Below are 12,707 nucleotides of genomic sequence, written 5' to 3' on the forward strand. Positions count from 1 at the left end.
TTTGTACAAACTCGTCAGCGTTTTTACGACGGGCGCGTCAAAGCTGAGGCCGCAGAACCCTCGGGTGTCGCCGCTTTTATTGCAGGTTAGTGTGGGTCAAGCTTCCATACCACGTCTTCCCTAAAGATCCCACAATGCAGCGTGTTAGCGTCGTACATTACGTCTCCCTGGCGTCGTAAAATCTTACCCCCTTCCTTCCCTCCATTATTGTTCAGTGGCTCATGTACGCACATCTAACTACTTTCACGAGCTGCCAATCATCTTGTGTTCATTGTGAACAGATACCCGGCCCTTTAGGAGGCACATCACTACTACCTTTGGAACGCCGTTATCTTACACTTCCATTAAAACTCCTGACATTTGAAATCAAAGCTAGAATCACAACCAGACCGCTTATTTCATGTGTGGAATAATGTACAGTAAAACCTTCACATTTCATTATATCCCCTCAAATGACAACAAATAGTCCGCCCATCCGTCCATCCTCTTCCGCTTATCCGAAGTCAGGTTGCGGGTGCGGCAGCCTAAGCAGAGAAGCCCAGACTTCTCTCTCCCCAGCTACTTCATCCAGCGCTTCCCGAAGTGATCCCAGGCCAAGCTGGGAGACATAGTCTATCCATCGTGTCCTGGGTCTTCCCAGTTTTTTCCTACCAGCCGGGACGTGCCCTAACCCCCTCCCCGTTCGGCAGGCATTCTGACCAGATGCCCAAACCATAAATAGTAAGGTTGGATATGCTTTAGGTCTGGGGTGACAAACGTACGGCCAGATTTTTTCCGGCTCGCATGATGAATTTGCCAAGTATATAAATGAGCAGCTGCGATGAGGTGGCGACTTGTCCAGGGTGGACCCCGCCTACCGCACTTTATTTTTACAAATAAAGTGCTTTTTTGGATTGATTGATTGATTGAGACTTTTACTAGCTTGGCTAACTTGGCAGTAAGCGGATATATGGGCTCATTGTTCTTCCACCATAGAAGTGGGTCAAAATCTAGTTTTTAATGTAACATGGACTTAAATCTGCTGCTATAAAAACATTTGTTATTGCTTTAGCCCTTCCTGACTCGCCGAGGAGAGACTGCTTGAATGCGGTGGTGACGCTTCAAATGGGTGAGCATGTGTTATGAGAATAGAATAGAATGAACTTTATTGTCATTATATTTGCATATAACGAGATTAAAGACTCCAACTTAAGGTGCGGTAGTGGGAACAAATATGGGGTGAAATAAATGACATAAGAGGTAATAAAGGAAAAACTAACAATTGAAATAAACAGACTACTATCCAATAAAAATAATAAGCAATTCTGTACGATATACAAAACACTATAGAAGTACAAAATACTAATACTGTACAATATACAGAGCAAGACAGGAGTACCGAAGTAATAAATAACAAACAGTGAGCATATGTAAGAGTAGCGTATGTGTGCGTGTGGCCCTTTTAATATGTGACTGCATGTGAGGTAAGTGACGTCAGTGAGTGTGTGGGCGAGCGAGGTGAGAGGGAGCGTAGCGTGAGTGCGGGGAGTGGCTGGTGTTTTGTTGGATTGGCTGTCTGCAAGATCTCGATAAAGCCACGATTTGCAACTAATCGCTGGACTCTTCATTTACCCTGGAGTCCGGAGCTGTGGAGACCCACTGCCAGGTAGAGTGAAGGGTGTTGCCCACGAGAATACATCGGCTCTGGAGGAGTGTCTCCCATGCGCTCCTCGACTACGGTATGGGAGCCGGAAGCAGGGAAGGTGCAACACATGTTTGACATGTAGTCAAAAGCAGCTGCTGAACAAAATCGGCAAACCTCCATTCTCCATTGTTGTATCGCACCGTGCAGCCAAAGTGTTCCCAAACGGGAGATCTTAACAAGGCAGGAGGGTCTTCCAGCTCTGGCTTTTACATGTTGTCCTAGCCCGGTCGCTGCTAGCATGTGTACTCGTTCGGTACACCACCGAACAGAACCGAAACCCCCGTACCAAAACGGTTCAATACAAATACACGTACCGTTACACCCCTAGTGTCCACTAGATGTCACAATAGCAATTCTGTTAGGCAAGCAAACGAACGGTTCAAGCTAGAGTTACACAGTAAAGGGTGACTGTGGCTCCTCCTCCTCGACCCACATGAAACTTAAAACCTGCCGTTTTTAGGTCTTTTGCTTTGAACACATCGTCATTTGGCACCCTTTTTGCCGCAAAATGTCTCTGTCAAACACACAAAAAGTAAACTTAACCCTTTTGAATAGTTTTTACCTCTTCTTCTTACGGTTTGTTGAGTAAGCAATGGATTGATTGGACCTGACAAAGGAGGTATTTGATACCTACAAGAGTTTACATGTTGTGTTTTTTTGTTCAATCCCAAAAAGACTGTGACATAAAGTTCAACCCTGGCTTTGTAGATAGAGTGAGACAAATTCTAAGCTCATGGTGTTTTTGAAGCTGCACCAATTTTGTCAGAATTTTCAACAAAATGTTGAAAAGGATGTCCAAAGGATTATTTGTGATTTGTACGTTTTCATAATGTGCTTGTTTTATTTTTGCCCAAAGTAAAACCCAGAAAACAACCTGGGGTTGTCTTTATTTTTAAGTTATCATGCCATCATTTTGCAATTACGGCCCACTTAGGAATATATTTTCCTCCATGCGGCCCGTGAGCTAAATGAGTTTGACACCCCCGCTTTAGAGTATAATCAGTATAGATTTGATGCCCACTGAAAATTAGTCAATACACAACAAATATTTGGCAACAACTTGAGTAAACTTGTCACAATTGTGTGTGTTCTTAGTCTGTGATGAGATGTCGTAGTGGTTTGTGTTGTGGTTTGTGCAGCCCTTTGAGACACTAGGGATTTAGGGCTATATAAGTAAACATTGATTGATTGATTGATTGATGTTTTGCATTCCAATTTCGATTCTGGTTAACGATTCAGTTCTCGTTTGGGAAAATATTTATTTATAATATAAAAAGAGGTTAAAAAAGGGGTTTCCTCATAAAAAAAATATTTGTTTAAAAATAACTAATAATAAAACTGAGCAGTACTTTTTAGAGGCGGAATAGTACTGAATATGATTCAGTAGTATCGCGGTACTATACTAGTACCGGTATACTGTACAACCATAGTGTGTATATTTATGTGTGTGTATATATATTTGTGTATATATATATATATATATATATATATATATATATATATATATATATAATATGTGTATATATATATATGTATGTATGTATATATATATATATATATATGTATGTATGTATGTATATGTATATATGTATATATATATATATATATATATATATATATATATATATATATGTATTCTGCGATGAGGTGGCGACTTGTCCAGGGTGTACACCGCCTTCCGCCCGATTGTAGCTGAGATAGGCGCCAGCGCCCCCCGCGACCCCAAAAAGGGAATAAGCGGTAGAAAATGGATGGATGGATATATGTATTAGGGCTGGGCGATATATCGATATAAACGATATATCGCAAGTTTGTCTCTGTCTGATATAGAAAATGACTATCGTAATATTCGATTATATGTTCTCACACAGTTGCTTTTAGCTGCGGACATTACACAACAGGCGTTTTTCACTCCTCCTCGTCTCTCCTTCTCACAAAGACGGAAAACAAGCCCACCTTCTTACATACGTCACATACTCTCGCTTGTCTAGCGTCATACGCTCTCGCCGACCAGAGAGGTAGCAGCATGGCTATTGTTAGCTGAGGCAGGTCGAGCGAGCGGAACTTGTGACAATACAAGAGAGAGAAGGTACAAAACTGATCACAAATGGAGGAAGAACAATAAATGCCCAAAATAAAGAGCAGGGGATCCATCATCTGGCGGTGGTTTGGCTTCAATTTGGAAGATATTCAGCAGACAACAGCAATATGCCAAGTATGCAGCAGAAGTGTTACTACAAAAAGGTAGCAACACTATTAATTTGTTCTTTCATTTAAAAATCACCCATGAGAGAATGAAGAGTATTTAATAAATACAGTTGTGGTCAATTGACTTAGTTGAGATTTCCCTCTCTGCATGAAAGTTTAAAAGTAGCATATATTAATGCAGTATGAAGAAGAATGTTTTAATGTAGACACATAAAAGCATCATACTGCTGTGATTATATATATCAGGTGTTCATTCAAGGCTAAGGCAAAATATCGTAATATATATCGTATATCGCAATATGGCATAAAAATATCGCGATATTAATAAAAGCCAATATCGCCCAGCCCTAATATGTATATACAGTACAAACCCCGTTTCCATATGAGTTGGGAAATTGTGTTAGATGTAAAAAGAAACGGAATACAATGATTTGCAAATCATTTTCAACCCATATTCAGTTGAATACGCTACAAAGACAACATATTTGACGTTCAAACTGATAAACTTTTTTTTTTTGCAAATAATCATTAACTTTAGAATTTGATGCCAGCAACATGTGACGAAGAAGTTGGGAAAGGTGGCAATAAATACTGATAAAGTTAAGGAATGCTCATCAAACACTTATTTGGAACATCCCGCAGGTTTGCAGACTAATTGGGAACAGGTGGGTGCCATGATTGGGTATAAAAGCAGCTTCCATGAAATGCTAAGTCATTCACAAACAAGGATGGGGCGAGGGTCACCACTTTGTAAGCAAATTGTCGAACAATTTTAGAACAACATTTCTCAACGAGCTGTTACAAGGAATTTAGGGATTTTACCATATACGGTCTGTAAAATCATTAAAAGGTTCAGAGAATCTGGAGAAATCACTGCACGTAAGCGATGATAATACGGACCTTTGATCCCTCAGGCGGTACTGCTTCAAAAACCGACATCAGTGTGTAAAGGATATCACCACATGGGCTCAGGAACACTTCATAAAACCACTGTCAGTAACTACAGTTGGTCACTACATCTGTAATTGCAAGTTAAAACTCTACTATGCAAAGCGAAAGCCATTTATCAACAACACCCAGGAACGCCGCCGGCTTCGCTGGGCCCGAACTCACCTAAGATGTACTGATACAAAGTGGAAAAGTGTTCTAAGTTCTGACGAGTCCACATTTCATATTATATTTGGAAACTGTGGAGGCGGTGTCCTCCGGAACAAAGAGGAAAATAACCATCCGGATTGTTATAGGCGCAAAGTTCAAAAGTCAGCATCTGTGATGGTATGGGGGTGTTTTAGTGCCCAAGGCATGGGTAACTTACACATCTGTGAAGTCACCATTAATGCTGAATGGTCCATACAGGTTTTGGAGCAACATATGTTGTCATCCAAGCAACGTTATCATGGACGCCCCTGCTTATTTCTGCAAAACAATGCCAAGCCACGTGTTACAACAGCGTGGCTTCGTAGTAAAAGAGTGCAGGTACTTTCCTGGCCCGCCTGTAGTTCAGACATGTCTCCCATCGAAAATATGTGGCGCATTATGAAGCGTAAAATACGACAGCGGAGACCCCGGACTGTTGAACGACTAAAGCTCTACTTTCAAAGCTTCAACAATTAGTTTCCTCAGTTCCCAAATGTTTATTGATTGTTGTTAAAAGAAAATGTGATGTAACACAGTGGTGAACATTCCCTTTCCCAACTACTTTGGCACGTGTTGCAGCCATGGAATTCTAAGTTAATTATTATTTGCACAAAAAAAAAAGAGTTTATGAGTTTGAACATCAAACATCTTGTTTTTGTAGTGCATTCAATTAAATATGGGTTGAAAAGGATTTGTAAATCATTGTATTCCGTTTATATTTACATCCAACACAATTTCCCAACTCATATGGAAATGGGGTTTGTATATATATATATATGTTTGTATATATATATATGTATGTATGTATGTATGTATGTATGCATGTTTATATATATATATATATATATATATATATATATATATATATATATATGTGTATATATGTATGTATGTATGTATGTATATATATATATATATATACATATGTTTGTATATATGTATGTATGTCTATTTATATATATATATATATATTTACACTCATATATATATAATATATATATAAATATATATATATGTGTGTGTATATTTGTATATATACAGATATATATCTATCTATCTATATATATATCTATCTATATATATATATCTATATATACATATAGATATATATATATATATATATATCTATATATATATAGATATATATATAGATAGATATATATATATAAATGTATGTATATATAGTGGCTAAAAAAACTTTTTGCACTGAATATCAGATTGTTTACAGGAAATATTGAATTGAGTATGTTTTTTATGATTCATGTCACTGTGGTTAGAATATCACTTGTTTCTCAGTAATTTATTTTTTTATATATTATAATTGAATTCACTGTAATAGGTTTTAAAAATTACTTAAATCAAGTTGAAGACTCAACATCAAACTCAAACGTGTACAACAGATCATTAAGAAATATTTGACGAGTCGACTCATTTGGGGAAAAAAATTGCTGACTCAAATAACTGTTAGTTGCAGTTGTCCTGTAAATACAATTTTTCGAAATACTTGCCCCCTTTTATAGTGTGTATTTCTTCCAGTTGTTTTAATATGTCAAAATGTAATTTACTTCTTTTCCTGTCGGACTTTAGTTAAGATAGATCAGCTGACTGTCAGGAATGCTTTGTGAAAAGTGTTCTTTCTGCACATTTTTAATCACACATTTGTCAGCCCCCTGCGCAGGAATAAATAAAAAGTAAAATAAATGTGGCCTTTTTCATTTTTTTTCTTTTTTAAGTCTACCCATTCAAAGTACCTGTTTGGAAAAGCTGCTCCCGGAATACAATTTCCTCGTCAATGTCATGTCCAAGGGCGATATATAAGCGGGCAGGAACAGTGAATAATTCATATTCATGTTCCAAACTGCCTCCCTCTCGGCTTCATCATGCGAGTCCTCGCCTTTTGTACGCCTGAAAAATATTAGCCAAGCGCAGCGTCTACTTTTTAGGCTTATATTATAATAACACAACCTGTAATCACTTCTATTTCCCCGGGAGATTAACATTAAATATATTTAAGCACCAACACTTATGAGTCATGAATGGGGGTCATTTTCACCTCTTTTCTTCCACGGTGAATTACATTTTTTTGAAATACAAATAACAAAATATTTACCATTCCTTCAGCACGGGTTAATTTTTTAACTGCATGACGCATTTACTTTGTGCTCAACTTGAGTTGTAATTGCTTTCATTACATTCGTGTTGCGTGGGTGGTTGGATTTGCCTCACTCAAGCACAATAGGAAAGATATATATGACGTCTGTACAGCATGCAGCACATTTAATCCATTCTGCATTTTCTACTGAAATTATATTGCCTTTCTAATACTTCAAGTCGTCTTTTTAAATAGTATTTCAATGCACCGTTAAGTGTCCAGGGATATGGTTTCGTTATCGCCGTGTTAAATAAAGCTCTAAAGTAGGTCATGGACACACACTTTGAATTACAGCGTTGGTGAAATTGTCAAACCGGAGTAATATTTGCAGCAATAGACCAGTAAAAGAGGCGATGCATGGTCACCGTGGCAACAACAGAGATGCTATGATGAAGTACCATGTCATATTTATCAACATTCCACAATGTCAATCAACGGAAAGTCACTTCGTAATGGATCCTTGTCCGACTTATTTAATGAAGTGGATCCTTGTCCAACTTATTTAATGCGGAACATGTTTGGAATAAACTTCCTCAATAGTTGATGATGCATTCAGGAACTTTTTCTAAAAGATTAAAGGGGAACAGAATTTTTCTTTAAATGTTGCCTATTGTTCACAATCCTTGTGAGAGACAAAAAGACAGAAGGTTTTTTTTTTTTTTTTGCATTCTAACATATAAAAATCGGCACGTTATTGGTGGCTAGCAATGCAGCTAATGGCAGCAATTAATTCTACCTTTAAATCACTTTAAAAATGCATTAAAACCACTAACAATACCTCATTTACGTTCTGTAACCTGTATAATAACCAATTTGTAGCGACATTATTACTGTAAGAGCGAACACTTTTCTAGAGTACTAACACATCGGCACGCTTCGGTATTAGCCGTAAAAGGTAACTATGGCGCACTCCATTTATGTCGAAATAGCTTGGCTCCAAGTTCCACATTTATAGCGTCGTCACTTTCACCTCACTCTCTCGGCTTCCAACTGCTCCAACGTTTCACTCGTCTTCATGCTGGCTTCTATAAGCAGCAGTTCATCCTCACTATATTCAGCTTAAAAAAAATAAGGTTGTTGAATCCTCATTAATTTTTTGTTGCCTATTACCAAGTCTGCCATGATTGGAAAACACATGCCTTTGTTTATAGAAGTAGGAACACACATTTGTTGCCACATGTCGGAAGTGCAGAGGAATTAGTTCCAGCAATGACTAAAATTATCAAAAAATGGATAATATTGTACATATTACTTATTGTCCTGAACGTGTCTGTTACTACATTTAATATATATACTTGCAGTGTATTTATAAAACGTTGATGGAGGGCTTTGAAGGCTACAACAAAGACTCTTATCAGCCACATCTTTCAAGCATTTTTTATCATCTTTTCTCGCATAATGATTGTGAATGATAGGCAAAATAAGACTTTATATACTAACACAAGTACAATAATTATTTTCTTTTGTGGTCTATTTTTAGTTCCAAACTGCATTGCATAGAAATGGTTTGTACCTTTTATTTTTTTTCGAACTTGCATTTTTACAGCTATAGTTTGATCATAAATTAGCATAGCAATTGTTAGTAATAATGTGGAGCTGTTGTTTGAATGTGGCCTGCATCTCAAAGCATTTTCGAAGCTTATGGGAATATTCATAAACAAACAAACAATAATACCAAAATAATATTATACCCAATGGAATACACTACCCAGCAGGGACAAGACATTGACACAATGTTGATTATACATACATGTCTTTTAAAAGTGACTTGGAAACAACGTTGCAAAATAGTTGAATTGATGTCCAATGTTGGATCCACGCAGTTGGTTGGGAAATTACCAAATTTCACAGGTCAAATCAAATTCAGATACCCAAACACACACATGCTTATGCACATTTATGAACAAATTAGAGATGTCCGATAATATGGGACTGCCGATATTATCGGCCAATAAATACTTCAAAATCTAATATCTGGAATTATTGTTATCGGTTTCAAAAAGTAAAAGCAAGTCCCAAATTCCAAGCTGCTGTTTTAAGGCATGTTTGAAAAAAATTTACTTTATAATTTCAATAATAAATATGGCAGTGCCATATTTATTATTGTTCGATAATGGCAAAAAAAGCCATTATCGAACATCTCTAGAACAAATGAATGCATGGTTGAGTACAGAGGGGTCAGGTGAGTAAACACTATCACAGGAGCATTCTGCATCAAGAGGTCATCAGACAATGGCCACCAGACTCAAAGCACCCCCACAGCATGGCCGATAACCCCTGATGCAGATGGCCTAAAATCATACTTGCCAACCTTGAGACCTGCGAAAACATTTACCTTTCACTATTTGAGTAACCTTTGTTCTGCTATTTGCATATTGGCGAGCGATCTCCGAATCCAGGAACATCCTTCACGGATTTGTTGTAGACATCCGCAATTGAGAACGGGATGTTGCTTCCAGCTATCGGCATAGCCATATTTGTCTCAGCATAAGATACACCATCGGGTCTCCATTTTGCAAGATGGGCCATGATACTGGGTTGTGAACGATGCTGCGCTGCGGACGCTTTGTGCATTGCTGACTGACCGTTCATGGCTGAGTATATCCGTTCACCGTGTTCAACGGAGAAGTCTGTTCTACAAAATGTACAGGCAACATACCCCTTCCCCTTCGAACTCTCCTGGATAAACTGAAATTCTTGTTTCCAATCGTTCTGGAACTTGCAAGCGTATTTCTTCATTTTGCTCGTCGACGGTGTAATATATTGGGTTGGAGTCAATAACCAGGTGACGTGATGAAGTTACGTCTTTACTGTGGGCTTCAGAACAGACATTCTATTCTATGTACAGTAGATGGCAGTATTGTCCTGTTTAAGAGGGTCACAACATTGAGTCAGGTTCTCATGGAGCTGGAGTGGGCGTGGCCTCCAGCGCCGTCTGAATTTCGGTAGATTTTCGGGAGAAAATCTGTCCCGGGAGGTTTTTGGGAGAGGCGCTGAATTTCGGGAGGTTGGGAAGTATGCCTAAAATCACTCTTTTTGTCCGTTTTGAGGCGGATTTTACCTTAGGTCCACAACTATAAAATAAATGCCAATGTTGTCAGCCTTTTATTACAAAGTTGTGTTTGGGGTTCATGCGGGCCTCCTTGTTTATGTGTTTTATTTTCTTATTTTTCTGTGTGTCTCCCAGGCCAGGAAGAAGACGACAGGAAGGTGCTGGTTCTCAGCTACCCGCAGTATTGCCGCTACCGCTCGATGGCGGCCCGGCTGAGAGAGCAGCCCACCTCGCTGCTCCTCAACCACACGGTGCTGGCGCTGGGCGGCATCGCGGTGCTTGGCGGGAACACTCGGATCTTGTACTGCCGGGACACCTTCGAGCATCCCACCCTGCTGCGCAACGAGAGCATCTGCGACCAGTTCGGTGAGTGCGGCTTTTCTCTGATGGTTTCCTGTGCTGCGGATTGCGCAGTGTACACCTTTACATTTCGGTATTTCCCAACATTTCCCTTTTTTTGGAATGTTGCGCAGGCCCAAAGCAAAATAAGGGAAACCTGTTTCTTGTCCTATAAACCTGTCGTCCCTCCATTGAAACTGCATTGATGTCATTTTATCCGGCAGATTATGTTTTGTGGTGTGTTTCATGAGGGCATGTTACCATGCCGACAGGTTCACTTCCTGTGCTTGGCAGTTTTGACCGTTGTCACGCCAAATTTCTTCTCCCTACAAAAAAAGCCGCAGATATGATGTGATTGCAAAGGATGTGCTTTCAAGGTTTATTGGCGCTTTGTACTTCTCTCTACGTCCGTGTGCCACTCATTACAGCGGCGTTTTAAAAAGTCATTTATTTTACTTTTTGAAACTGATATTTTCAGATATTACATTTTGAAGCATTTATCGTCCGATAATACCGATATTATCGGACATCTCAAATTCAAATGCATGAGAATGATTTATATTTTGAACGTTATTTTTAACACGGAATTATTCATTACTTATCGTGTTAAGCAATGTCAGCTAAGATTTATCTGAGAGCCAGATGCAGTCATCAAAAGAGGCACATCTGGCTCGAGAGCCATGGGTTCCCTACCCCTGTTCTATACTCTTATCGAAGAGAAGTTATGTCTTGACTATAATGACAAACTTTCCCACATATGCAAGTGGCTAACAATCTAAAGAAAAAAATAAGCAAATGTGTGTATTGTGTTAGTTGCTTTGGGTAGAAATCAGGTTCATTTTGCCCTGCTTTTTGTTTTGGGGCTTAGTTTGCACTTCAATTTGTAGTTTTGTTGCTTGGAGGATTTGTTTCATGAGTAAAACACTAGGACTTTGTTCTCCGCAAGACTGCTCCAATTAAGCGCACATGAGATGCAAGTGGCGCTGCAGGTGATGTGACCTGTGTGTGTGTGTGCCGAGTCAAAAGAAAAACAATAACAAGGTGGAAAGAGAGCAAAGGGCCCAAAGAAGATTAGAGAAGTTTTGGCGATTATTTCAAAGTGAAAAAGACAGACATCGCGGTGAAATGTTTGCACTGTCAAACTGGTATCAAACAATAAATATCACTACATCGATTAGCAGAAAGCACCCTGCATATTCAAGAGCAGCAAACTAACTGAAACCAGGAAACTATTTTGGAAGCTAACTTATTTTATATGTATGACTTGCATAACAAATGTTTTAATCAAACACATGAGTACATGCTAGCATCTACAGTTTGTATGTTAATCCTAACAAGTTCTTTCCCATAATCAAACACCTCTTCTCCAATTATGTAGGTGTTGAATACATTTATCATGTTTTATCTGTATTATTGTGTAGCTCAGTTCTTCATTTATTATCAAATATATTTAACCAAAAGTTTTTTAACTTATTTTTTTACATAGTATAGTAAAAAAGTGCAATGTCAATGTTACAGTATATGCATTTCCAAGAAAAAAAAAATAAAGGTCATTAGAAACTATTTTCCCTAAAAACGTGTTCTATTCAATTACTCCATTAATAGAACAAACTAATCGGTAGATTACCCTATTTTCCGGACCAAAAGATGCACCTAAAATCCTTTCTTTTTTAAAAAAAATCGGCAACCAGGTGCGCCTATGTACGTCTAAATTCTGGTTGTGCTTACCAACCTTGAAAAAAATGTATGTGGTACAAGGTGTAATGATATACAGTGGGGCAAAAAAGTATTTAGTCAGCCACCGATTGTGTAAGTTCTCCCACTTGGAAAATAAGTATTTGGTCAACCATTCAAAGCTCTCACTGATGGAAGGAGGTTTTGGCTCAAAATCTCACGATACATTCTTTCCTTAACACGGATCAATCGTCTTGTCCCCTTAGCAGAAAAACAGCCCCAAAGCATGATGTTTCCACCCCCATGCTTCCCAGTAGGTGTGGTGTTCCTGGGATGCAACTCAATATTCTTCTTCCTCCAAACACGACGAGTTGAGTTTATACCAAAAAGTTCTATTTTGGTTTTATCTGACCCCATGACATTCTCCAAATCCTCTGCTGCATCATCCATGTATCCATTTT

General features: G+C 38.5%; 1 protein-coding gene across 1 annotated transcript in view; it reads left to right on the forward strand.

Annotated features, from left to right (window-relative positions):
- Window positions 1-12,707, forward strand: part of LOC133559425 (AT-rich interactive domain-containing protein 5B-like) — a 305,977-nt gene that overhangs the window by 131,102 nt on the left and 162,168 nt on the right. The window contains exon 4 of the mRNA XM_061911167.1: window positions 10,369-10,599. Within this exon, the coding sequence (XP_061767151.1) occupies window positions 10,369-10,599 (231 nt within the window). The remainder of the gene's footprint in view (window positions 1-10,368; window positions 10,600-12,707) is intronic.

This window comes from Nerophis ophidion, linkage group LG09, assembly GCF_033978795.1.
Source record: "Nerophis ophidion isolate RoL-2023_Sa linkage group LG09, RoL_Noph_v1.0, whole genome shotgun sequence".
NCBI lineage: Eukaryota > Metazoa > Chordata > Actinopteri > Syngnathiformes > Syngnathidae > Nerophis > Nerophis ophidion.